Source organism: Belonocnema kinseyi, chromosome 3 (genome assembly GCF_010883055.1).
Source record: "Belonocnema kinseyi isolate 2016_QV_RU_SX_M_011 chromosome 3, B_treatae_v1, whole genome shotgun sequence".
NCBI lineage: Eukaryota > Metazoa > Arthropoda > Insecta > Hymenoptera > Cynipidae > Belonocnema > Belonocnema kinseyi.
Window position 1 is genome coordinate 27,008,705 of NC_046659.1, and position 24,207 is coordinate 27,032,911.

Sequence of the window (24,207 nt, forward strand, 5' to 3'; positions counted from 1 at the left end):
ACAAGAAGAAAAGAAGGGATATTCGCATAGTAATTTAAACTAGTGTGGTTAGAATTAGTATCGAGGCACTCTTATCCCAAAAATTTATGCTTTTTGCGTTTAGGAAAAGACCTCTTCCCTCCAAGAATCTCTCTCTCTCTCCCTCTTAGTTGAATTTTGCAGAAAAATTTACCTTCTTATTCAATGAATCCATTTAACTGTGACATGAAATTCTTTTTTTCTAAGCCTATGCATTTAAATGTAAAAGAAAAAAACTTCCGTTTTTGCAGTTTTCGTTCAAGGCGGAAAGGAGGGAGACCAGATCTAGAGAGTGTAACCTATGCATGCATATACAGGCACATACATATCCATACATGTACACAAGAGTATGCGGATGTACAAGTATATGCCTGCATGTCTAAATAATTATTGAAAAAAAAGTAGTAACGTGAATTCTCATTCTGAATTCTCTCGCTCCTCTCTCCTTGAATTGCTTTCCAGACAAAGTTAAAATCTCGCTTCATGCAGCGGGTCATAGCAACTAAAGGTTGGTATTCTTAGTCCGTACTCACGTGCGTCCACACATGCATGCATACCCTTACATACGATATACATAGCTTTTTTTAGAATGGTTGTAGCGTCTAGGTGATACTGGAGGAGTTTGTGTACGAGTAGAATTATTCATACTTTCTGATGACTCTTGACTTGGTTCTACTTCTGCGTTAGCTTCTTCGAGATTTACTTCTTCAATTTCTAAATCATTCTCGGGTCTGTTATAGTCGCAGTCCCTTGGGTGGTTCCTGCGACATATAATGGCCATATCGGATCGTACCTAAGAGTAGGCTCAGTAGAAACAGCAACTCATGGCAAGTAGAGCTAGCCCCACGTAGCAGCCTTGGATCAACTTTGAGTAGTATGCCTTGCCTCGTTGTAGCGGGTTCATTTCGTTGATTTGCTTCTCCAAATCTTCCAGAGATTTTTCATTGGTGAAAAAGACTTCCTCCTTGTTGGGGCCATTGTCTTGGTGCTGCTTTTCATCTTCGCTTCTCGTGTTGGGGTCTCCTTATTCTTTTAGGTGTGGTGATAAGTTGGTCAAGTTGAGGTGGAAGAGAGGTTCGTAAATGACCTCTACTGACCCGATTTTGCTTGTCATTCCATATAGTGTTTTTCCTTGTGTCCTGAGATGACGTCCAGGTGCGATCTCCATCAGGCCAATTCCCTTCAAGTTAATTAGTATCTTGGTTTGGTTGGGGCATTTTAGCTCGGCAGAGCGGGGTTCAGCCAAAGAGTAGAGCCATCCATTTAGGGTTATGATGGGGACCCATTCCGGTTCTTTGTTGTAAATTATCCGAATGTCGCACCTTCGTAGAGCCATAGTTGAAGGATTTCGCAGAAATTCGCTTTCGCAAGTTTGGTAGACAAGATTCTTGTGGACAGGTGAATTGTCGGCGCAGATCCTATAACAGGGGGTCTTTTTGCAAGACTCTAGGCGTTGGTTATCCAGTAGAATGTAGGTCTGTTGGGATTCTTCAACTGCTCTTCTAGGTCTACCTGAGGTCCAGGGACAGGGAATTCGACCTAAAGATAATGGTCCTGAATGTCCGATAAACAGGTTCTAACTGCTCTGTCATCAGGAGCGAGAAGTGCATTTTTCCTTGGCGAGATGCGTGGATGACTTCCAGGGCGCGGTGGGCAGCATGGATATAGTCATCGGGATTACCTTCCACTGGTTTGAGTACGCGAGTGAGCGCCTCAGAGTATTTAAGTTTTTCGCAATTGTACGCCTGAGGTTCTCTAGCCTCAGCTAGCTTCGTGAGAGGCCTCTTTCAAGTCGAATCAAACTTTTCTTATTGATACTCGAGAGTTCGTGTATGTTTTCAAGTTGAGGCCTTACTATGTGAATTTGTTTACCTATAAGATGGGCCAGGTTGGCTCGGGCCTTGTTGAGTTCAGCGATCTTGGTTTCTAGGGTCTCACCGTCGCTGTATGTCATAAGGTCTGATATGGGTCCGATGAGCCCTCCCACGATTCCTAGTAAGGGTTGTGCTGTTCTGCTTTTCATTCCCATAGGTAGCTGGGGAGGGTCGCCTGGTGGGTGCGCTTCTTCAACTCCACGGTATGTCTGGAAATCTCCTCTCTTAAGCCTTCGGCTACTAAGAATTTGGTCTCGAGGCCGTAGTCCGTGATGGTCTGTAGTCAGAATAGTCTGAATGCGAGATGGCACTGGTCTGATAGTGTCTGGAATCGTTGTTGGTATGATTCTAAGGATCCTTGGATTTTCTGTAGGTCTAGGAACACAGTGACCCTCCATGTCTCGGCTACTCGTCTCTTTGGTCCCAGGTGTTCATAGTACACCCATGTGCTGGTCTTGAGAGGAGTGTCCCTAAACGGGGTGGAGTCAAGACCTTCCGAGGCAGTAAGGGGGAGCAGGAGAACTAAACACAATAGGCTCACCATCTTGTACCTAGAAAGAATATGAATTAGATTTCGAGAGTAAGAGGAAGTCCAAGACAGGATAGGCCCTTAATTATTCGAGAACTAAGAGATGTGGCAATTCCCGACCCTTGTAATGGATCACAAGATGAGGGCAAGGGAAAGAGAAAGGAGGAGGAATAAAGAATGCATATTCTGTCTTTAGATTCTTCCTCAAGATTTATCTGAGATCAGCAGCGGGAGATCCTAAGCTTGTCCTTATGTTTATAGAACCGTTCACCCGCTTCGGTTTCAAGAATCGCGTTGTTATTTTCGGTGAACCTTTTCCTTGATTAATTTGGTGGCTGTGAGTTTCCGAATTTCGGAGAGCCTTACTATCAGATCACGTAGGTAAGACCCGTAGGTTTCGAGTTCTTCACCTCGGGGGAAGAAGCTCGGTGTCCTTGCTAATTGATCAAATACCAATTCGTAAGGCGTGAAATTAGTCGCTTCATGTACTAACGTATTATAAGCATACATAGCGAAAGGGAGCAATCGGTCCCATTCATCGTAGTTCGCGTTTCAAGAGCATTCAAGAGCTCCGTTGGTTTGAAGTCGGTAGCCGGAGGTAGTGAGTGGCTTTACTTGTAATAGTTTCTCAAGATGCTTCATGAGTTTGCTCACGAAGCTCCTACCTCTATTAGTTAGGATACTTCGAGGAGCACCGTACTGGGAAAATAGGCAAGTGGCTACGGTATGAGCGATAGTAGCGGTACTGAGGTCGAATATGTGGACAGCTATGCTGTATCTGCTAAAATTATCCTGCATTGTTAGGATGTGGCTATTTTTGTTCGGTGTGGTGGACAGTTTTTCCACTGTGTCAAGGGACACTTTCTCGAAGGGTTCTGCAGGAGTGTTCGTGATGAGCATGGGTTCCCGGGTCCTAGCTCGAACTAATTTCTGCTTAAAGCAGCTTCGGCAATCGCGAATGAAAGAGCTGACTTGGTACCGCAGACCGGGTCAGGAGTACCATTCCTTGATGCGTCGGTAGGTCCTAGTTACGCCCTTATGACCTCCGAATAGGCTTCCGCGATATTCGGATATAATTCCCTATCTTAATTCGAGGGCAGGCACTTCCACCGCCCCGTGGCAGAGGGTAATAGTGATATTACTACCCTGAAAAATCGACGTCAATAATTCTGCCATCTTATTTTGAGGCAACGAGCCCAGGGCGTCTCCTGAATGAGCCATTCTACAGGTTGTTTGGCTGTCCCGTTCTAGTGCAATGCGAAGGTGGCTCAGTGTTGTGATCACCTCCTTCCGGTCGATGTTATGCGCATTCCGTCTTTTCACGATAATGGAGTAGGTGAAATATCGTCCGTGGGGAATAACTACGACTTGTCCCATCCTGCGTCTACGCTCCCACAGGTCTTGAGTGTCAAGACGCTAGGTAGCGATGAGGAGTCTTGCAATAGAGTTTCTCACCTGGCAATCCTCTGAAATAAAGTGGGCATAATTATTCCTCTTATAAGTCAGGGGTTCTGTCCATTGGTGTAGAATATTAGGTATTTTCTCGTTCGGGTGGTTCCTTGTCGATGTACTTTCCCTTTTGGTTGCTATAGGTAGTTCGGTATCCGAGGAATCGTTTATGTACGGAACGTGTATGTTAGCTAAAGAAGAGGGGCTGAAAAGTGGCTTGCTGGAGAATTTCTGATTGTATCTTCGGGTTGTAACTTTCGGAGATTCAATCCTGGTTTCCTACTGAGCAAGTCCTTCTCTCTCTTCAGGTCAGAATTTATTTGGGTATTCATGCATGGTGTGGTCCTGGCGCCAGTTCTCATTGCGAAAGCTGGGACCCGGGGCAGAGATCTGCCTCTTTGGGAGGGTTCTTAAATCGGACCGTACTTCTTTTCACTACACCGGAATTTTTTCTGGCGAAGGAGGGTAATTGTTCGATTGGTTAGGATGGGCTGAGAAGTTCGTCGGCTGAGGGCTTCGTGGATGCCTATGAGGCTATTTGCGTTGTTTCAGGTTCTGGGCCCTCTTTCGTTCTCTGAGCGGTTTGTTTTTCGTAGGCTTCAAGGAAACTTTACTCTATCTGAAAAAACTTCGTCGTCCTATTCCCCGCACGGGTCAAGGGTTTCAAGTTCTTTGAGTAGCTCCTCGTCTCAATTTGGAGGATGGTGATGGGTGGTTTGAGTTCTTATTATCATCATCGTCGTCTTCGCTACTCTCAATCGTGGGGTGTACCTTAATCACTACTGATTTGGGTGGTAGCGCTGTTTCGTTCCTTTCAGTAGTAGTAGGTTCTTCAATGATTACCCTAGCGAGCTTGTCGGTCATTTCATTGCCGAGGATTCCTTGATGTCCGGGGATGTGCTCCCAAACTACATCTAAGGGCTTAATAGCGCTTCTTTTTTTTCAATTTTCGATCGATTCTTTACTGGCTTATTCTCGGAGGGTTTTCAGTCATTTGCTTCCCATTTAGGGATCTATTCGGTGGCGCTACTAACTAGGAATTTAGAGTGAGTCTTTATCCTTAACTTTTCATGCCCGCTTCGTGGTATCTTTGGACTGCTATTGTTGCAGCTTCAATTTCAGCTGCGTTGTTAGTTTAGCGTCCCATGCTGCGCTGAGAGACGTTCAGAAGGTGGTTTGGTCCGAAAAAGATACCTATGTCGGCCTTCGGTTCTTCATTCCCATGGTAAATACATGCCCCATCCGCGTACACATCCACGAAGGTGTCTTGCAGAGGGGGGCCACGGATTTGGTTTTCTGTTTCCAGTGGGAGCGCTTCTATGGGCTGAGTTACCTCTTCTCGTGATATTTGGAGGTTCTTATTCAGGCAAAACACTGTGAGATTCCATAAATACGGGGGCGTCTAAAGAGTTAGATTCTTCGTCGTCTGAAGAGGGTTCGGTCGATGATTCGTCCTTGGCTATCGGCTTTCTGGTTGTTTCTCGTCTCCTTAATAGTCTTTTGCCTATGGAGCTTTCCTCAAGTTCGATCGGTCTTCCTTGCTTCCCAGGGGCCGGTCGGGGTTTGGACATGGACTATGGAGGAACGTCTTCCTCTCTCTTCGTAGGTTTAAAGGTCGCTGTCCTTGATATTGCTGCCTTCACCATTCTCGGCCCTGCAGAGGCTTTACCTTGGGATACGTCAGGGATGGTGCTTTCCTTTTCGGAGCCTTCCTTGGATGCCCCTGCTCATGTCAGGACCAATATCTTCTGATGATCCGCTAGCACAATAATTCTTTGTTGGGGCGTATGAAGATTTTCGGGATCTCCCATGGTTTTTGTTTATAGGGAAACCGCCTTGGGATCTTTATTTACTTCCGGGGTTTCGTGATGGTCATCATGAGGATTTTCCGACAGCTCTTGCACTCCTCTATTTAGCTTTCCTTGTTTGTATTAAAATTTGTATTGGTGATTTCGAAATTTATGTCGCCAATGTAGTAGCCTAGCCCCTGGGTTAATTATATGATCCATCCAGTGGACTGACTCGTGGTCACAAGCAAGTATAAATTCTCGGCCGTATAAGTATGGCCGAAAGTATTCCAGGGCCAGAGTGATGGCCAGGCATTCTTGTTCCTCTTGGGGATACCTTTCTTGACAGCTGCTCATTGTCTTTGAGAAGTAGGCGACGGGTATATCAAATCCATCCTCCTTTTGGGTTAGGATGGCTCCAACGGCGTGACTTGAGGCGTCGGTGGTCGGTTTAAAGATTTTTCTAAAGTGACGGTATCTTAGAATTGGTTCATTACAGAGGGAATTGCAAAGTTTGCGGAAAGCATTATCCTCTGCTTGCCCCCAGTTCCACTCAGCCTCTTTCTTGAGGAGGTTTAAATCCCTCATGACTGAAGATATGGCCAAGATAGGCCATTTCCCTCTGCAGAAATTCGCCTTTATCGGGCTGAATCTTTAGATTGGCTGCTCTTAATCGATAGAGCAACCTTCTGATTTTCAAATCGTGCTCCTCTAGGTCCTTAGAGTACACCATAATATCGTCCAGGTAGACAAAGACTTCGGTGCCATGCTTACTCTTTAGTACTGTGTCCATTAGCTGTTGGAACTTGGCCGGAGCATTTTTGATCCCCATAGGCATGCGTAAGTATTCAAAGTGTCCCCGAGGTGTGGAGAATGCTGTGTTAATCCTTTCATCAGGATGAGTTTTGACTTGGTGGAAACTGCTGGCCAGATCGAGAACCGAAAAATACTGAGCTTCTCCTAAGTGGTCTTTTCGTTAAGGGCACAAAAGTCGATCACGACTCTCCACTTTCTCTCGTCGGAACTATCGAGTTTCTTGGGGACGATCCATAGAGAGGAATTATAAGGAGACTGGGAGTGTCCTATAATTCCGCTGTTAAATTGTTTTTTTTTTATTTGAATAGCCACTTGATCGGCTGCTTTCTTCTGGTGTTAAATTTAAAATGCGTAAATTGTCCTTGATCCTTTTGACACGGTCCGGGTAAGAGCTTCCTATTTCTTTTCGCAGGTTTTTTACTAGATACTCGGATTCGGCATTGGTGGATTCCTCTTCGTGTGGTTCGATGAAGTTACAGGGCAGGACTTCCTGAGTAGGCTTTTCCATCGATATTTCCATCGTTTATCCTAGGGAGGTACCCTTCTTTTATTCCCGAGTTAAGGACATGTATGGTAACTGGCTGTCTTATTCTGACCTCGATCTTTAAAATTCTGGCGAAGGGCTTGATCTCATGTTTGAGGGACGTTCGGGCTAATTGGGACTCTTTGTCGACAAATGGAATTGGATTAATCGGGTTCGATATAGTGACCAATGAGTTGTGTCTAAATGATATTTGGGCTTGTTCCTGCCGCAAATATGGTCTTCGAATAATCCCATCAGGAGATATTGGGAAGACATTTTTTACCATATGGAATTCCACAGGATTTCCGAATAACGTAATATTGATTGTTCCGATCGTCACCACGGGTTCCGGGTTTATCCCTGTCAACAGTACTGCCTTGTCGGGCTCATATTTTAATTCGGGTAGTAGGCTCTTCATTTTTATCAGATGAACACCTGACCTTGGATCCACTAAGAAACTGGACTTTGGTTGCTTGAGTTCTGGAGCCGCTAGAGTTACTGCTGGGGAACCTCTTATTTCGGTTCCTGCTCGTAGGACTTGATGATGTGTTCCGGAAAGTGCACATGTTTCTGGGGGCGCTGTTGAGTAGGCTAACTCCTTGCCGCGTCCGAGCGAGGAGTCGGCTGCGAGTTTAAATTCCCCGGGTTCTCCTGGCGACGTTGCCCTTGGAGGCGTTGTATTTTCCGTTGACCTTCCGTACCTTGCCCATAGGGAATGGGCTCTCGTGTTAGTGTCTATTGGATACCCATGTGGAAATGCTAAACCGGGAAAGTGAAGGTAAGGGTAAAGGTATTGAGGGGTATAGGAGACAAAGGGGGCGGAGTACTAGCCAGAAGTTGGTGGGGGAAGGTTCATAGGGTCCTTGTTACCGCTTGAGCTTGCTCCTTCTGGGTTCTGTGTCTAGGTATAGGCGGAGAAGTGACTCCTGGCTTTTTCTAACTGTTTATGTCGTTCCTCAATATGTAAAGCATGGTCCGAGGCATCAGCGATGTCCTTGAAATGCCTGGTATCCACGAAAATAGACATTTCTTCTGGGTGCCCTTTTACCGTTTCGTTTTGTCACGTCCGAATGATTTCGGGTTCGTTTGCTTTGGTTATGTATAACGCTCCATTGACTATGTCCTGCAGAAGCTCTTTGAGTTTAGGGGATGGTTATGTTGGAGTCAATTCCTACGATATTGGTGCTCCTGGTATGATCCATGTTGGTATCGCCGGGAATAGGCATCTTTGGGCGTGCGGCTACCAACTGGGCTTGGTTAATTCTTCTTATGGGAGTGACTTGATATAAATGATTTAATTCGCACAGATATTCTGTTGATTTAATCTGTAAGTGGTTGCTTTATATCAGTGCATAGGGAATCCGTGAATTATGGACGGTTTCTAACTTAGTTATAATCCTGCAATGGATTTGGTGGATGCGCCAAACCGGAATTTTATTTCTGGTTCTCTCACTTAGTATTTTTAGACTGACACAGGGATCTCTAGTTTAGCAATTTGATTTCCGGGTCTGAGATGACCGTTTCATTATCTGAAAGGTCACCGTTCTCAAGAGTTATAACCGAAGCGTTCTCGATTGCGCGGTTAAGGTGGTTTTCGTCCCTGACGGCGCGTCTTCGTTATTGGAAAGCCTCTTCTAGATCCGAGTCTATTACTAGAACAGGCACGTTTGGGTTTGGGAGGGCCACTTCAGGTGCGGAATTCGCAAGTCGAACGGTTGGGCGTACCACGCATATAGGGACTACCCTTTTCTCCGGGAAGACAAGATTGCATATATATATATATATATATATATATATTTTTTCTCTGGATTTCCATTTCTTTAATCGCGTGCTTTGCAAAGATAATTACTCAAGAGAGACTGCGAACTGTGGTTCTATGTTCTAAGGCACAAAATCGGAAATCTCAGAAAATCCGGGCCGAAATTAAGTGACCCTAACCTGGACCCCCTTTTATATTTGCAGGTTTTTCATTCATACTGGTGCGCCTTTTCATCAAAGTGAGCATCGGAGCCTACGTCTCACATACACTCACCGAGCTGAAAGCATACCGAGTCAGAATGGAAATGGGTTTTCGATTCAGACTTCACGGTACCACTTTTCCATCAGGATTAAATCCGGATCGAGGTTAAATCATTTCGGTCTGACTTTTCAGTGTTTCCCATCTATGTAGGTTAATTAACCCGCAGTTAATTAACCTGTTTTTATCATTATTATTTTTTTTTTATTTGAGATTTAAAAGTGTAAAAATGGTACAATTCTACTAAGTGCTTAGGATTATCCTTCACTTGATTGAATTCAGACCTTTTGTCTCAAAGTCTCCCAAGAGATTATTGGCCTTTAGAGTTGCCAGGGAGATTTTCGAGATTTTTCGGCTAAGTTTGGTTGGAGAGTCTAATTCGGGCTTCCGCCTGGTTCCATGATCCCTCGAAAAAGGACGAAAATTCGTCGTGTCTAGTAAACTTCTGAGTCCCAAGTTCCTGAAACTCTAGAATTTCCTTGGGGATTTTAGGGGTTACAATTTAGGTTCACAATCTTCGCTGTTCACTGCAGTAATGTTTTGCCTTACTTTTCGTCGAAGATTTTTTCCAGAGCGATACCCGGACTTGGTTCTTGTTTTCAACGTTACTCGGAAGTTTAAGCATTTTTAGGCCATGTCATAAATACAACTATCTTATATGTATCGGTTATGGTATTTCGCACAAAAATAGTCCTTGAAACAAACGTCCAATGTTCCGCTGGTTCAGCGGAACATGGCCAAATCAAAAATACCGAGCTAATTAAAGCGAGCTCTCCTAGAAAATTAACGCGTGGGTTTTTGATTGGATTGGGTAATACTCTAGAAAATTAACGCGTGAGTATGCGATTCAAGTCTTATTAGTGTGTTTAACTTGAGGTAACCAAGAAAAACTTTCGAGAACAGTTCCAGTAACTTCACAGAAAGTAAAGCAATTGCTAAGTCAAAAATACCGAGCTAATTAAAGCCATAATTGCAAATGATAAATAGTGTATTCAACAAAATGAGACCTTTCAAATTTCTTTCGGCTGGCTAGTAATAAAAGTTACTAGTAGCGCATCTGAATGGGGTCAACAGCGAGGGTAGGCCCCATCCGCTGCCACAATCAGTTTCTCACGTACGAATTAACTCATGACATCTTTGACGCCAACATTAAAAGAGGAAAACAATGATAAATGTGCTGCCTGTCTTCCGGGTAACGATGCTGCCTGAAATAAAGTAAAATTTTACGCGGGGGGAGGCGTCCCCTAAACTAAAGGAATGACGAGTGAAGCTCGTCTTTCCTTTAATTATTTTTGAGGGCTGGTACGCTCACTCTCGGACTGAGAGTTGTCGACCCTATAAAGAAAGAAGAAAAAGAAAGGATCCTACCAAACTGGTCGAAAAATTTTTCTCCCTTAATTGCGTTCACACTGAATTTATTCGAATAAATTAAATATAATAATTACACTTGTAAAGAAAATGGTGTGAAAGGGGACACGTCCTACAATGGGTGGAACGTGTCACATAATACAAAAAGAAGATACAAAATCGGTTCGATACAACTTACCAGTCAGAAAAACTTAAACTACCGCTCATTCGTTCGAAAGGGTCCGCGCGAGCCACACAATATACGCGAACACCTGTCACTTTCCCAGAGTTTCTTTCATAAATAATAGACAATGATTATAGAATTCATCTACGCCTTCGGAGATTATTACTCCACTTCGTTACTACTGCCACTGACTCACGTTTCACGATTAGGAGGTAACAATTTCTAAACTTTGTTTTAAGCAGGCGAGATATAGGACACGAGACAATGAGTCTAGAATTCATAGAAGAAAATCTAAGCCTTCAGAAGTTATTACTCCGTCTCGTTACTACTTCCACTGACTCACGTTTCACGATTAGGAAGTAATAATTTTTAAACTTCTAATTTTGTTTTAAGCAGGCGGGATAGGACACGAGATCAAGGCACTACCAAACCCGGCCCGAGAAAAGTATAGTCTCGTGTACGAACTGAACTCCGGGTTTTGTGTGAATGATAACTCGTTCCCGTTACGGTCCTGCCTCCCGTCAAATAGAGATTAATTTTAACGTCCAGATCGCGGACCCTCGTGAACGAACTGAACTTCGGGATAGGATGCGACGACTTACGTATTGAGAATTCATCTCTTAACGTTTAGCGGAATCCGGATCTCGACGTGCGGGCGGGCGAGATTTTGACGTATATGCTGGTCTTTGTGCCAAAGTCATTCAACAAACTGTCCGAATTGATGCTTGTCCGATGCACGTTTATAGTTCACAATTCAGGGGGAAACTAGGTAGGGATATTTGCAAACTTGCGGAATTTTTGGTTGGGAAGGCAAGGATGCGCTGTATTTTTCTTAGCTTGCATTTTTTTGTGTGAGAATATGTTATTGCCAAATGCCTCGCTTAGGTATTGTAATTACGAAGCAGAAGACTTGTCAGCACTTTATATGAGTAAAGTGCTTTAAGCTCTTTTTTGCATTTCAAAGAATAATTTTGAATTTCAATTTGCATCGAAATCGATGCAGGTTGGAATTTTCAACTCAATATTGGGTATTTATTACTTCCGACCTTTGACTGGTCGAACTAGGCGATTGGCATTTGCTCTTTTGCTGCGTGAACGCATGGTATTGTTTTGAATCTCGCCACGTGCTCACGCTGTCAGCCTGTACAGCAGTCAATGTATGTTGTTGAAGAACAGTCTTATGTAGAAAGATTGTGGGAAGACGGAGAGAAGAAGAGAGTAGAGTGGTTCAGGTGCAATGAACTATAGTCGTGGCCATCGTACATAGCTTGCTTGCATATAAGAATATGTGGAGGAAGGAAAGGAGGCAAGGCCGCATGTGAAGCTTAACGGATAGCGCTACGTTTAGGCATGGTCGAGATAGAGACAGTAAGCGTGGTGCCCTCGGGTATGTGGATATGTTGACCGTGGTCGTGCTTTCCTTCCTTCTGGTTGTACATAATTCACCCTCATATAATTCGTCTATTCGCAGTAGTAGAGTTATGCTTATGAAAAATAAGAAAGCATAATTTCGTCGAGAAACAATTTTAATTTCGAATTATTTTATACATCGTTAATTTCCTCATTCGTAAGTTGGCTCGTTATAGCCTTGCGCTTGGTATGCAACGTCAGCAATACCTCTCGGATTACGAGCGAGCAGATTAGCTTTGCAACTTGGATAGAGTTTTAAACCATTGTGATTGGAAATAATATTTCGAAACACATTAATTCAAAAAGAATTTTGATGTGACATTCGCTCGTAACACATATAAGTCCCGAATACAGATATTTCAGCGTCCTGCATAAATTTTGGATAAGCCTGGACAGCGGGGTTTCATATCGAATATATCCCAGGTAGGACCAGATAAGACCCGGATGCAGATTTCTCAGCATCCTGTGCAAGTTCCAGATAGGCCCGGAGAGAGCGAAATTTCATACCGAATAGATCCCGGCTAGGACCAGATAAGAACCGGATACAGAATTCTCACCGTCCCGTATAAGTTCCGAATAGGCCGGGAAAAAAAGATTACATGTCGAATAGATCCCGGCTACTAGCAGATAAAACCCGGATATAGATTTTTCAGCGTCCTGTATGAGATTCTGATAGGCCCAGACAGCGAGATTTCATACCCAATAGGTCCCGGCGAGGAGCAGATAAGATCCGGGTAAAGATTTCTCAGTGTCCCGTACAAATTCCGGATAGGTGGGGACAGCGAGGTTTCATACCAAATAGATCCCGGTTAGGGCCAGATAAGGTCCGGATACAGATTTCTCACCGTGCCGTATGAGTTCAGAATAGGCCGAGAAAGCGAGATTCCATGACTAATAGATCCCGGCTAGTACCAGATAAGACCCTGATACAGATTTGTCAGCGTTTTGTATGAGTTTTGGATAAGTCCGCAAAGCGAGAGGTCCTATCGATTTGATCTTGGTTAGGACCAGATAAGACCCGTATACAGATTTCTCAGCGTTCCGTATCAGTTCCGAATAGGCCGGGAAAGCGAGATTCTATGCCGAATAGTTCCCGGCTAATACCAGATAAGATCCGGATGCAGATTTGTCAGCGTCCTGTATAAGTTTCGGACAGGCCCATAGATTGACATTTCATACCGAATAGTCCCGGGCTAGGACCAGATAAGATCCGGATACTGATTTCTCAGCGTCCTGCATACGTTTTCTCTGCTTAAAATGCTAGATTCTGGGTTTTGTAACCGGGTTTGTACGCGGGTATATTTGGGACTTATATGGGGCAATCAGGAATATTTTTCCGGGTCTTTTCCGGTTCTAGTCGGGATATAGACGGAACATAATTTTGCTGTCCGGGCCTTAGCGGGACTAATATGGGACATCAAGAAAGATTTATCCGGGCCTATCTGGGACTTATACGGGATGCTGGGAAACATTTATCCGGGTCCAATCCGGTCCTAGCCAGGATCTATTCGGTACACAAGTACTTTCTAAGCGGATCTATCCGGGCATAAAATGGGACGCTAGAAAAATGTACCCGGGTAAAATCCGGGATCTATTCGTTACAAAATTTCCCTCTATACGGGCTTATCTGGAACTTATACGGGACAATGGGAAAGACTTGTCTAGGTCCTTTCCGCTCGTTATCGGGATCTATTTGGTATACAAATTCGCTCTATTCGGACCTATCTGGGAATTACACAAGACGCTTGGATAGATTTATCTGGGTTCTATGCGGTCCTAGTCCTTATCTGTTCGAGGTATAATTTTGATCTATCCTGGCCTATTCAATGCGGGTTAGTGTGACAGCAAGATTAGACTGAGAAAGAGAAAAGGAGAATAAAGTACAAACTAGGTGTTGATTTTTTTTTATAAAACATTAAGACTGTATTATAATCGAATGATATGTGTAAATAAATCTAACAACTTTTCTGCTGTGCATGTAAAAATTAATTACATTAATTAAATTAGATAATTTTAAATTAAATTTAAATAATTAAATATTTAGATTAAAATTAATTTTTTAAAATATATTTAAAAAACATTATTTAATAATGAATAAGAATAAAAGTGAAAAAAGTCCAGAAATAAAAAAGTGATTAGCTTATAGGTTTAAAATAAGCAATGACAATTGCACAGCTTCACATCTTTAACTACGCGGGATAAAAATATAGAACATTTTACATTACGATTGGGAAATTCAAATCTTCGAAATTGAATTAATTATGATTGAATTGATTATGATAATTGATTATGATTTCCTTCAGTGTTATTATTCTCAATATCAGGTTTCTCTTTATTCTCTTTATTCTGATGCAACTTTATTAATATTTTGTCTCGTATCTTCTTCGGCTATTTTTAATATTTTTGTCTCATCTTCGCTTGAAAAACAGTTTTCTTCTGAAGGGACAAACTCTCGTAATTTATGTTTTTTTTTCAACTTCTTTTTTCGTTGTTCTTTTTCGATTAGTTCGTGGTAACGATTCATTTCCACAATCTTTTTGCTGATTACTGCAGGTGCTTCGACAGAGACCTTGTCTGTATCCTCCTCTGAACATTTCTTAGATGTCTTCATTCAATACTAAGTAATTTTTGTAACTTGAACCACTAATGTAACCGAAGGTTATAAACGTAATAGGTAACAATTTTCATTAGGGAAATATAAAACAATGAAACTTACTAATGACAGCATCTAATCAAGGTGGATCAAGTGGCGGTTTTTTCGGGCTTTTATTTTTGTACGCATTACTGACCATCCCAGTTAAACTGCTTCGTCTTAAGACTTCTTCAGTGAAGATTAAGCATGCCATATTTGCAACGAAAAACTTGGGGATTATTTTCATTCGTAAGCGTAGACGTTCAAATTCGTCGCAGTATCCCACATGCACAAACTCTCCTGTTTCTATCTTTTCAGACAATAAATCAATAAATGGCAGATATCAAATTCATCATTTTGTAAGCCTTAAACTTAAAATTACTTAAAATTGAACGACTTCAAATTGGAATATTATCTCAAAGTTATGCACTAAAAAAGGTATCTAAAAAATTATGTATAAGTTTTTGCATAAATTTACCCATTATTTGGTCAGATTGGTTTACAAGTCGGTCTTGTAGTTGAAGATTTTTCTCTTTTAACATTCTGTTTTCTGAATTTAAGGTCAGAACATTTTTCTTGAGTTCCCTAAGTGTCTCCAAACAATTCTGATTTTCGCATTATATCCCGCCACTCAATAAATCCGTAAGACTTATTTTGGGAAAATGGTGCTGCTGCTGCAATAGAATTTCGATGAGTAAGAAATATAAACAGCTTTAAAAGTCTGTTATTAAAAATAATTGTTGCCAGAATACTAAAATTATTTTTTACAAACCTTATTGTACTGTGGTTGTGAACTACCATCTGACTTCAGTGCTTCTGGTTGTGTTGCTTCGATGGTTTTTCCATTATCATTTTTTGTACATTCAGATGTTTGAGATGAAGAGCTGTTTTCATCGTTTTCCTGTAAGAATGTAATAAAAATATATAAATGGCAAAGTAACTAGATAATATCAAGTGCTTCTAATCTTGGTACAAGCCTCTAGATTTGACTCTTCTATTGCCATCTGCATTTTTCCTTCATTTATTACATCTGAGTTCCATACATCACCCTTTTTCTCTTTTTGTGAGTTTTCATTAAGTTGTCGTATTTTCTTCCCGTTTTCAGACGAGGGGGTTTTCATTTTCTTTAGATCAGTAACATCAATTTTCTGTTTAAATTCATTAGGGAAACGTATAAGTAATAAAATAAATTATTATACACTTGATATAAACTACAATATTGTAATATACGAGTACATACTTATTGTACTATTTCGCATTTGGAAATACTTAATTGAGCTGCAGCCACCTTGGTCTTCAGCTTCCTTTCATTATCAAGAGAGATCTGCGCAATTAAAATTAAAATTTACTCTTGCGCTTTGTACACATTTTTATGATATAATATGAATGAAGTTCAGATTATTTAGAGCGAATTGCTTGTGTCTTCGTCTTCAAATAATTTAAAAGAACTATAAGTCTGTTTAATACTATTGAACAATAATATTAGATTTATAAGTGTAATATTTCACTACCTCTTTCTCAATCTATTTTTTTTTGTTCAGATCAATAACTTCTGTTTTCTCCTTCTTTAGTATCTTCGCAGTTTCAACGAGTTCAGAGGGTGCGCTTAGAATGTGACTTGGTGTAAACTTGATCCTCTTCTCAGTAATAATCTTCTGCAACTTTATTTCCGTATCTGCATAAAAACTATTGGTTAATTCAGCTATTGCATTATTAATTCACATTAAAACATTGACAAGACTTTCCAAGTTTTACTTATGCAACTTATGTTCAAGTAATTTATCTTCAAAAGTTGAATTTGCAGCTTTCGAAGTAAGAACGAAATTCGGTGAGAACGCCGTTTATTTCGGGATCAGTAGTCAAATATTTTTGTCAGGAATTTGGCTCGTCATCCCGAAATTACAACTAGTCGTAGCGAATTGTGAATTAAATTGAAGGGACAGATGTTTATATAAAGCAATCAGATTATTTTCTAGAAAATTTAGATAAATTCCAATGCATATTCCCACAAAAATGATTTTTAACAAAGTAAGTTTTTAAATTATTTTCAATTATTTCAATTTTTCAAATTAAATTTTTTTTTAAGTTTTTACATTTTTTAACATTAAAAAAAGCTGCAACTTAAAATATATAAATTTATTTTGCGCATTTTCATCGAAAGTTAGAGTTTAATCCAAAGGCTCAAGATTAGAAAACCTTTTCATAAAAAAGAAAATCTTCGCCGTCAATTTTCTTGGAACATAATATTTTCTGAAAATTTTATTTGTACCTATTCGGACACTAACTACCTAGGAGATAAATGTTGTTTTTCTTAAATTGAAAATTGCATTTCCAAACATCGACCGTAAAAAGATGGAAAAACGTGAGTTGCGAATAAAGACAAAATTCACCTTCAATTTTCTCCAAATAGACTGACATTTCCTAATCAAAATTTGTTTGAATACATTTCAAAATACTTACAAATGGACATTTTATTTATTTTTTCAGTTAAATATATTTTTAATCGCCGTCCAGTTTTAAAAATGTGTCTCTTAAGCGAAATTTTTTATTTTCTGAGAACCTAATAAAATATCCGATGAAAAATATTAAAACTTCATAATAAACATGTACTTACCTGCGACAACTGTTATTCTTGCTAAGCAAATTTTCTGGCCACAGGTGACTTTAGTATGTATGCAGGTAAATTCTCTTTATGAAAAGTTTCAAAAGTTGGAGCATAAAGTTTGAATATATTCTTACTGAATATTTACATGGACGCGTTTCTGGTCGGCGTACAGCCACACAATCGATGTCTTCGAGTTTGAGTTATATACGCAAAGTGTTTGTTCAAGCAATTAAAATACATACATTGAAGCTATTATAAACTATTGATGAATACTTCTTCTATAAACTTCTAAATACTTCTATAAACTATATTGAATACTTCTGGATCCCGTTTTTGTTCTTCCGTTTTGAATATCCATGGCAGTTGAAGTTAGCTCTTAACTTGAATCCCTTTCTGTACCTAGCGCTGACAATATTTTGCTGAATACCACAAAGCAACCAAGAATTAGACAAATTTTAATCCCTTTTAATTTAGGAAATTTTGCTACATTTATTTGCTGATTTTCAAATAATAATCAGGCAAAAAGCTGTTTTTAAAACATACCGTCGGTCATTTTACGATGTCAGGATCAATTTCCACACAGAGGAAACAGAAGAAACACTTGTAAAATTTCACAAAAAAGAAGCACATGCACAGATACAAGATACAGAAGCAGGTATAGAAAGTGAAGAAGCAGAAGAAGAAGATTAAAAAAAAATACAAAGAGAGCTAGGATTAAACGATCGACTGGCAAAGGAAAAAACGAAAGCAGATGAAAAAAGTTGACTCAATAAATGGCGTAAAAGGGTATTCAGCTTTAACGGAAATAAAAGATTTTGATGTGGTATGGTCGGTTCCAAGAGATTACTTGCACGGAGACTTACTTAGTGTCAGACTGCTGTCAATAAACGCTTGATGAAAATGACACCACCGCACGAAATACACAGACAAGTAAGGCCACTGACATCTGAGAAGTGCAAATGGAAAGCTTCAGAATGGCGAAGTTGGTTGCTCTTTTACGCAATTCCATGTCTAACTGGTATTCTCGACGACTATGCTTTGAAACATTTTTCTCTATTTGTAAGAAGCATTCAAACTCTACTTCAAAACAGTATTACTGAAAACGAATTACGGAGGACGGAATACGATCTCTACCAGTTTGTATGTGTTTTCGAAGTACTTTATGGCGAAAAGTACACGACCTTTAATGTTCACACCTTAAGACATTGCGTTGAATCAGCACGGTACAGCGGTCCAGCATGGGCAACGTCAACCTTTCCATCCGAAAATGATATATATTGCTTAAAGGAGTGTGCAAATGGACCAAAGGGCGTCTACGATCAAATGTCCAACAAAACACTACAAAAAAATGTTTTCTAAAGCCTAGTTACAGAATTAGTTGAACCTCCTAATATTTTAATTTTTTGTAATTCTCTTTGTGAGAAATGAATTTGCATCCTTCCGTCGCAGCGGTGATGTTGTTTTGGTGGGAAGGGGCGTGCTTTATCCAACCTGCAAAATTCCCCAGCAACCTGAAAGTCCAGTTTTGACTTTCGATAGGTGTATATATTCGAATATGGTTATTCATTCTACTGAATACAGTAAGCCTGAAAAATGTAATGATACTGTCTTCCGTCTTCATAGTAAAAAGTTTGTTCAAGTATTAAATCTTCTGTACTGTACCGGAATAGCTTGTGCAACAGTTACTTTTTTTTAAATAAATCAAGTCACCTTGTCGAGTTCAGCATATGATTGTGCAAACGACCTTCCTATTATAGACGATTTCGAATTAACTCATTTATTTAAAGTCGAAGAGCGACAAGATAACGGAACTATTAATGTTACAGATTTAAAAGAAAAATATGTTCTCATAGAGATTGGGGACAGTACGTACATTTCAGCATTACCCAATGAGTAGAAATTCAATAATATAAATATTGTTTCACAATATTAACAAAATACTATTAATATAAAGATTTAAGACATTTGATTGTACCTTAAAATAGCCTTAAAACATATAATGATTGTAAAACATATATGTAAAACAAAAAACATGTCATGTTAAATATAAAAGTGCTTAAAACAAAATGAAAGTTGTTCTTTTGGTTCGATGACCCTAATAAACTTAGTACCGGTCATATCCTGGATAGACCCGTGTAGACGCCCTTTTCGAGTTTGGACGAAATAAATTTCTGGCTACATGTCCCATATAGGTCCCGGAAAAGTCCAGTTACGCGTGGTTTGTAGCACTTGATTAATTTTTCGGTGCAAATGCCTCAATTAGATACCGGATACACCTGGATAGATGCTTCTTCGGGCTTCAGGGAAAATCGCAATTTCAGGTTCCATGTCCCAGATAGGACCCGGATAATCCCGGCTGAATATGCATTGTAGGAGTTGTTTTATTTCGTTAGAAACGATAAAGGTCATATCCCGAATACACCCAGATAGATGTCCTTTTAAAGTTTGGAGAAAATCAATTTTTGGTTCCAATTCCCGGATAGAACCCGGAAAAGCCCGAATGAATGTGCATTGTAGGGAGGTTTAATTTGGTTACAAATGTTACCGGTCATATATCGGATAGACCCGGATATACGCCCTCTTAGACTTAAGAAAAACTCAATTTCTGGTTCCATGTCCCGCTTACGTTCCTAATATACCCGGATAGAAAAACTATGTTGGCTTTGTAAAAATACATAATTGATCACGTTTTCCCTATAGAACTCGGATAGTATCGAATAATTCCCAGATAGAGAATAAATAACCGAATAGATCCCTGATATAACTATACGAAAGTTCTGTCCGGTTTCTATTAGGGCCTTATCCGGCTTTTATTGGATCCTATCCGGCAATTTAAGCAGTGTTGGATAAGTCCGGACAGCGAGGTAACATATCGAATTAATCCCGGCTAGGACCATATAAGACCCGGATACAGATATTTCAGCGGCCTGTGTAAGTTTTGGATAAGCCCGGACAGCGAGCTTTCATATCGAATTGATTCCGGCTAGGACCAGATAAGATCCGGATACAGATTTCTCAGCGTCCCGTAGAAGTTCCGAATAGGCCGCGAAAACAAGATTCCATGCCAAGCAGATCCCGGCTAGTGCCAGATAAGACCTGGATACAGATTTGTCAGCGTTCTGTTTTAGATAAGCCCGGACAGCGAGGTTTTATATCGAATTGATGCCGGCGAGGGCCAGACAAGACGCGGGTGCAGGAATTTCAGCATCCCGTACAAGTTCCGGATATACCCGGATAGCGAAATTTTGATACCGAATAGATCCCGGCTAGTACCAGATAAGGCCGGGATACAGATTTTTCAGCGTTACGTGTAAGTTTCGAATATGCCCGGATAGCGAAATTTCATACCGAATATATCCCGGCTAGTACCAGCTAAGTCCCGGATACAGATTTTTCAGCGTCACGTGTAAGTTTCGGATATGCCCGGATAGCGAAATTTCATACAGAATAGATCCCGGCTAGTACCAGCTAAGTCCCGGATACAGATTTTTCAGCGTCCCGCATAAATTTCGGATAGGCCCCGACAGCGTGGTTTCATACCGAATAGATCGAGGCTAGGGCCAGATAAGATTCGGCTACAGATTTCACAGCGTCCCGTATAAGTTTCGGATAAGTCCGGCTAGTACGAGACAAGATCCGGATACAGATTTGTCATTGTCCCGTATAAGTTTCGGAAAGGCCGAGAAAGCGAGATTCCATATCGAATAGATCCCTGATAGTACCAGATAAGACCCGGACACAGATTTGTCAGCAGTCTATATAAGTTTTGGATAAGCCAGGACAGCGAGGTTTCATATCCAATTGATCCTGGTTAGGACCAGGTAAGACCTGGATACAGATTTTTGAGCGTCCCATATAAGTTTCGGATAGGCCCGGACAGCAAGATTTCATAACGAATAGATCCCGCCTAGTACCAGATAAGACCCTGATACAAATCTCTCAGCGTCCCGTATAAGTTCCGGATAGGCACGGAGAGAGCGAAATTTTATACCGAATAGATCCCCGCTAGGATTAGAAAAGACCCGGATACAGATTTCTCACCGTCCCGTATGAGTCCCGTATAGGTCGTGAAAGCGAGATTCCGTGTCGAATAGATCCCGGCTAGCACCAGAGAAGACCCGGATATAGGTTTTTTAGCGGCCTGTATAAGTTCTGGATAAGCCCGGATAGCAAGGTTTCATATCGAATTTATCCCGGCTAGGACCTGCTAATACCCGGGTACAGATTTCTCAACTTCCCGTATATGTTCCGAATAGATCGGGAAAGCGAGATTCCATGCCGAATAGACGCCGGCTAGTACCAGATAAGACCCGGATACTGATTTCTCAGCGTCCTGTACAAGTTTTAGGCCCGGAGAGAACCAAATTTCATACCGTATAGCTCGCGACTTCGACCAAATAAGACCCGGATACAGTTTCTCAGCCCCCCATATAAGTTCCGGATAGGCTTGGACAGCGAGGTTTCATATCGAATTGATTCTGTTTGTCCCGAGTAAAAGGTGAGGGTAGTATGTTAATGGGATAGGTGAGGGAGGTTAAAGGGCTGATTAAGTCAGGGTAGTAAAGCCAGACTAATTATTTAATGTGGGATCGTTGTCACTCGTCAATCTTACCGGGATTGCGTGTTATTAAAAACTCAAAAATATGGCAATTTTCACAAGTTATTGGTACATTTATAATAATATAAGAACATAAAATTAATTTACAATAAAAGAATTATGAAACTTACGCTACCTTTCAGTCTTGAAAGGGCAACAGAAGATTTGTAGTATCGATGATATCCACATTTTGTTATCGTTTTAATTTGTTGAAAGCATAAAAACATTCGTATGTTTGACGATCTATAATTATTTTATAACGAGTGAGTTTAGCATTAGAGATTCTCAATGACCGCACATCGGTATTCTCTGATTTGTTTCCTCTCCATGGTAAATCTTTTAAGTACCTTATGGTTTCTTCCTTATCGATCGTAGACGGTTATTATATATGGGTTAGAACTAAGAGAAGATCGGTGATAAGCTAGTTCAAAAGTGGTGGCCTTATCCTATGTATGTTAAGGTACATTATGCTTAGTTTTAAGGGTTACATAAAACATAACATAACTATGTTGGTGTTACTACAGGATTAATGGTGAGTATTCCTTGAAAACTTTACTATTCATGTCTTTTGTCTTGTCTTTGCTGTAGAACTTTTTGATTGTCAGCATATTTCTTATGATATCATCATGCATCTGGACCCGTATTTGCATCGCGATCTCTCAGTCTTTGTGTCACCATGGAGTCCGATAGTTTTTCTGTCGCTTCTGCTTCCGTTATTCGATACGAAGACTATTGTTTTGAACAAAACATTGCACTGGATTTACTTGTAACTTCCGCTACGTTCAGCATTTATGGTGAATCTCATATTACATCTTTTGTATGGATTTTAAACGTTCTTCGTACTTCGTTTCATTTGCGTTTCATGAGTTGTAGAAATGACATCTTCTGCTGATTTTAATGTTAATTCTGACCCTGATCAGTTTTTGCTTTCTTTAATTTATGGTGATAATTTTTCGGTTAAGTGATGAGATGGTTCACGATCTTTTGATTTATAATCCTGTCGTTCTCGAGGGAACTTCCGGGAAGATTTGTCAATTTAAGTTCTATTCTTGCTTTACTTCCGTGCTATCTTTTAGCGAAAGTTTGAGCTATCGGTCGGCGTGTATTGAGCGTCGTGCGGGAATTCATTGTCTTTTTATATGGGATATAGACCCTGTCAATTTTTTTCGAAACGATTATCACATTGTGTCGGCTTAATTTTGGAATAGATGTGAATTATCAAGATTGCGTTATGTTACACCTACTAGCGCGACAACGTGGATATCGATATCCTGGCTGTTTTGTTCGTGTTTTTTCACTTGAATTAAGAGAAAATATTATCGGATTTATTGAACAATTTAGTACCTTGGGTGTTGATAAAAAGTTGCCATAGGTATATGATAAATTATGGAATTTAACAAATTTCTAAATTAAAAGTTTTATTTTATTTTTGTTTGTTTGTTTATTTGTAGACATGCCTAGGAGGGCTCCATCCGGGTGTTTCTCTATTGCGGAGTTTCATTTGAAACTTCTGAGTCTGAGTACTGCCGTGGGATTATATTCTGCGTTATCGCAAGTGCTACAACTAGAGGAAGCTGGTTCGAGCGCCGAGGTCGTCCATCTGTCTGTAGCATTGAATGCGGAACTTCTGGAGGCCCGGACTTCGCTATCTCAGCTCGCTGATGAACTTTATGATCTCATCAGCCTGCATTTGTCGCCTCCCTCAGATTTCCTGCCACCGCAATGTACATACGTGCAGTTTGGATCGCAGATATGTATGGGGTAAGATGATATTAATTTGTTTTCACTTTCCATCACATGTTGCCTCTTTTCTTTGTTTTGATTTTGACTGTAATAATGTCTCAGTACGTTCGCTGTTTTCTATGCACTTATGTTTCTTTCCTTTCAGTGTAGAGGGCACAAAGTATAGATTTTGCTTGTGCGGACGTTTCGTTTCTTTGGTATACACTGAGCATAACTGTAAGTGTGGTCATATTCTGAGAGATCCGACAGGTAATTGATTGTTTTTCTATAAAGTTCTTATACTTCTTTTCAGTTTGTAAGTTATAATTATTCTTTGGTTTCAGTTCCCAAAATTGAAACTGTTTGGTTCTCGGATTTGGAAGACGGTGATCGCGGCGAGTCCGATTCTGACCTATAATCGCTAGATCCTTCGATTGGTCCTCTGTGCTACCTTATCATCTCTTTTCTATTTTATATTTATATATGCTTTTGTATTGAATAAATTTTTCTTTTATTTTTTACAATTTTGTATGTTGGACTAGCGGCATAGTTAACTTTGTTTTCTCATATGTTCTGTTGTTTGGTTCTATGTCGTTAGTTTAAAGGTGTTTCTGTTTTTAATTTTTCCTTCACCCTTATAATTTGAATTAAATTCTCTGATATTTTGACAATTCTTTTAAGAATTTTGCAATTTTTA

General features: G+C 40.4%; 1 protein-coding gene across 1 annotated transcript in view; it reads left to right on the top strand.

The window, feature by feature from the left end:
* The window catches only part of LOC117169586, a 37,243-nt gene extending 13,300 nt beyond the window's left edge, over positions 1 to 23,943 (top strand). The window contains exons 3-5 of the mRNA XM_033356023.1: positions 23,240 to 23,549; positions 23,677 to 23,780; positions 23,855 to 23,943. Coding sequence (XP_033211914.1) covers positions 23,242 to 23,549; positions 23,677 to 23,780; positions 23,855 to 23,928 — 486 coding nt within the window. The 5' untranslated portion in view covers positions 23,240 to 23,241 and the 3' untranslated portion in view covers positions 23,929 to 23,943. The remainder of the gene's footprint in view (positions 1 to 23,239; positions 23,550 to 23,676; positions 23,781 to 23,854) is intronic.
* Positions 23,944 to 24,207: the final 264 nt, after the last annotated feature.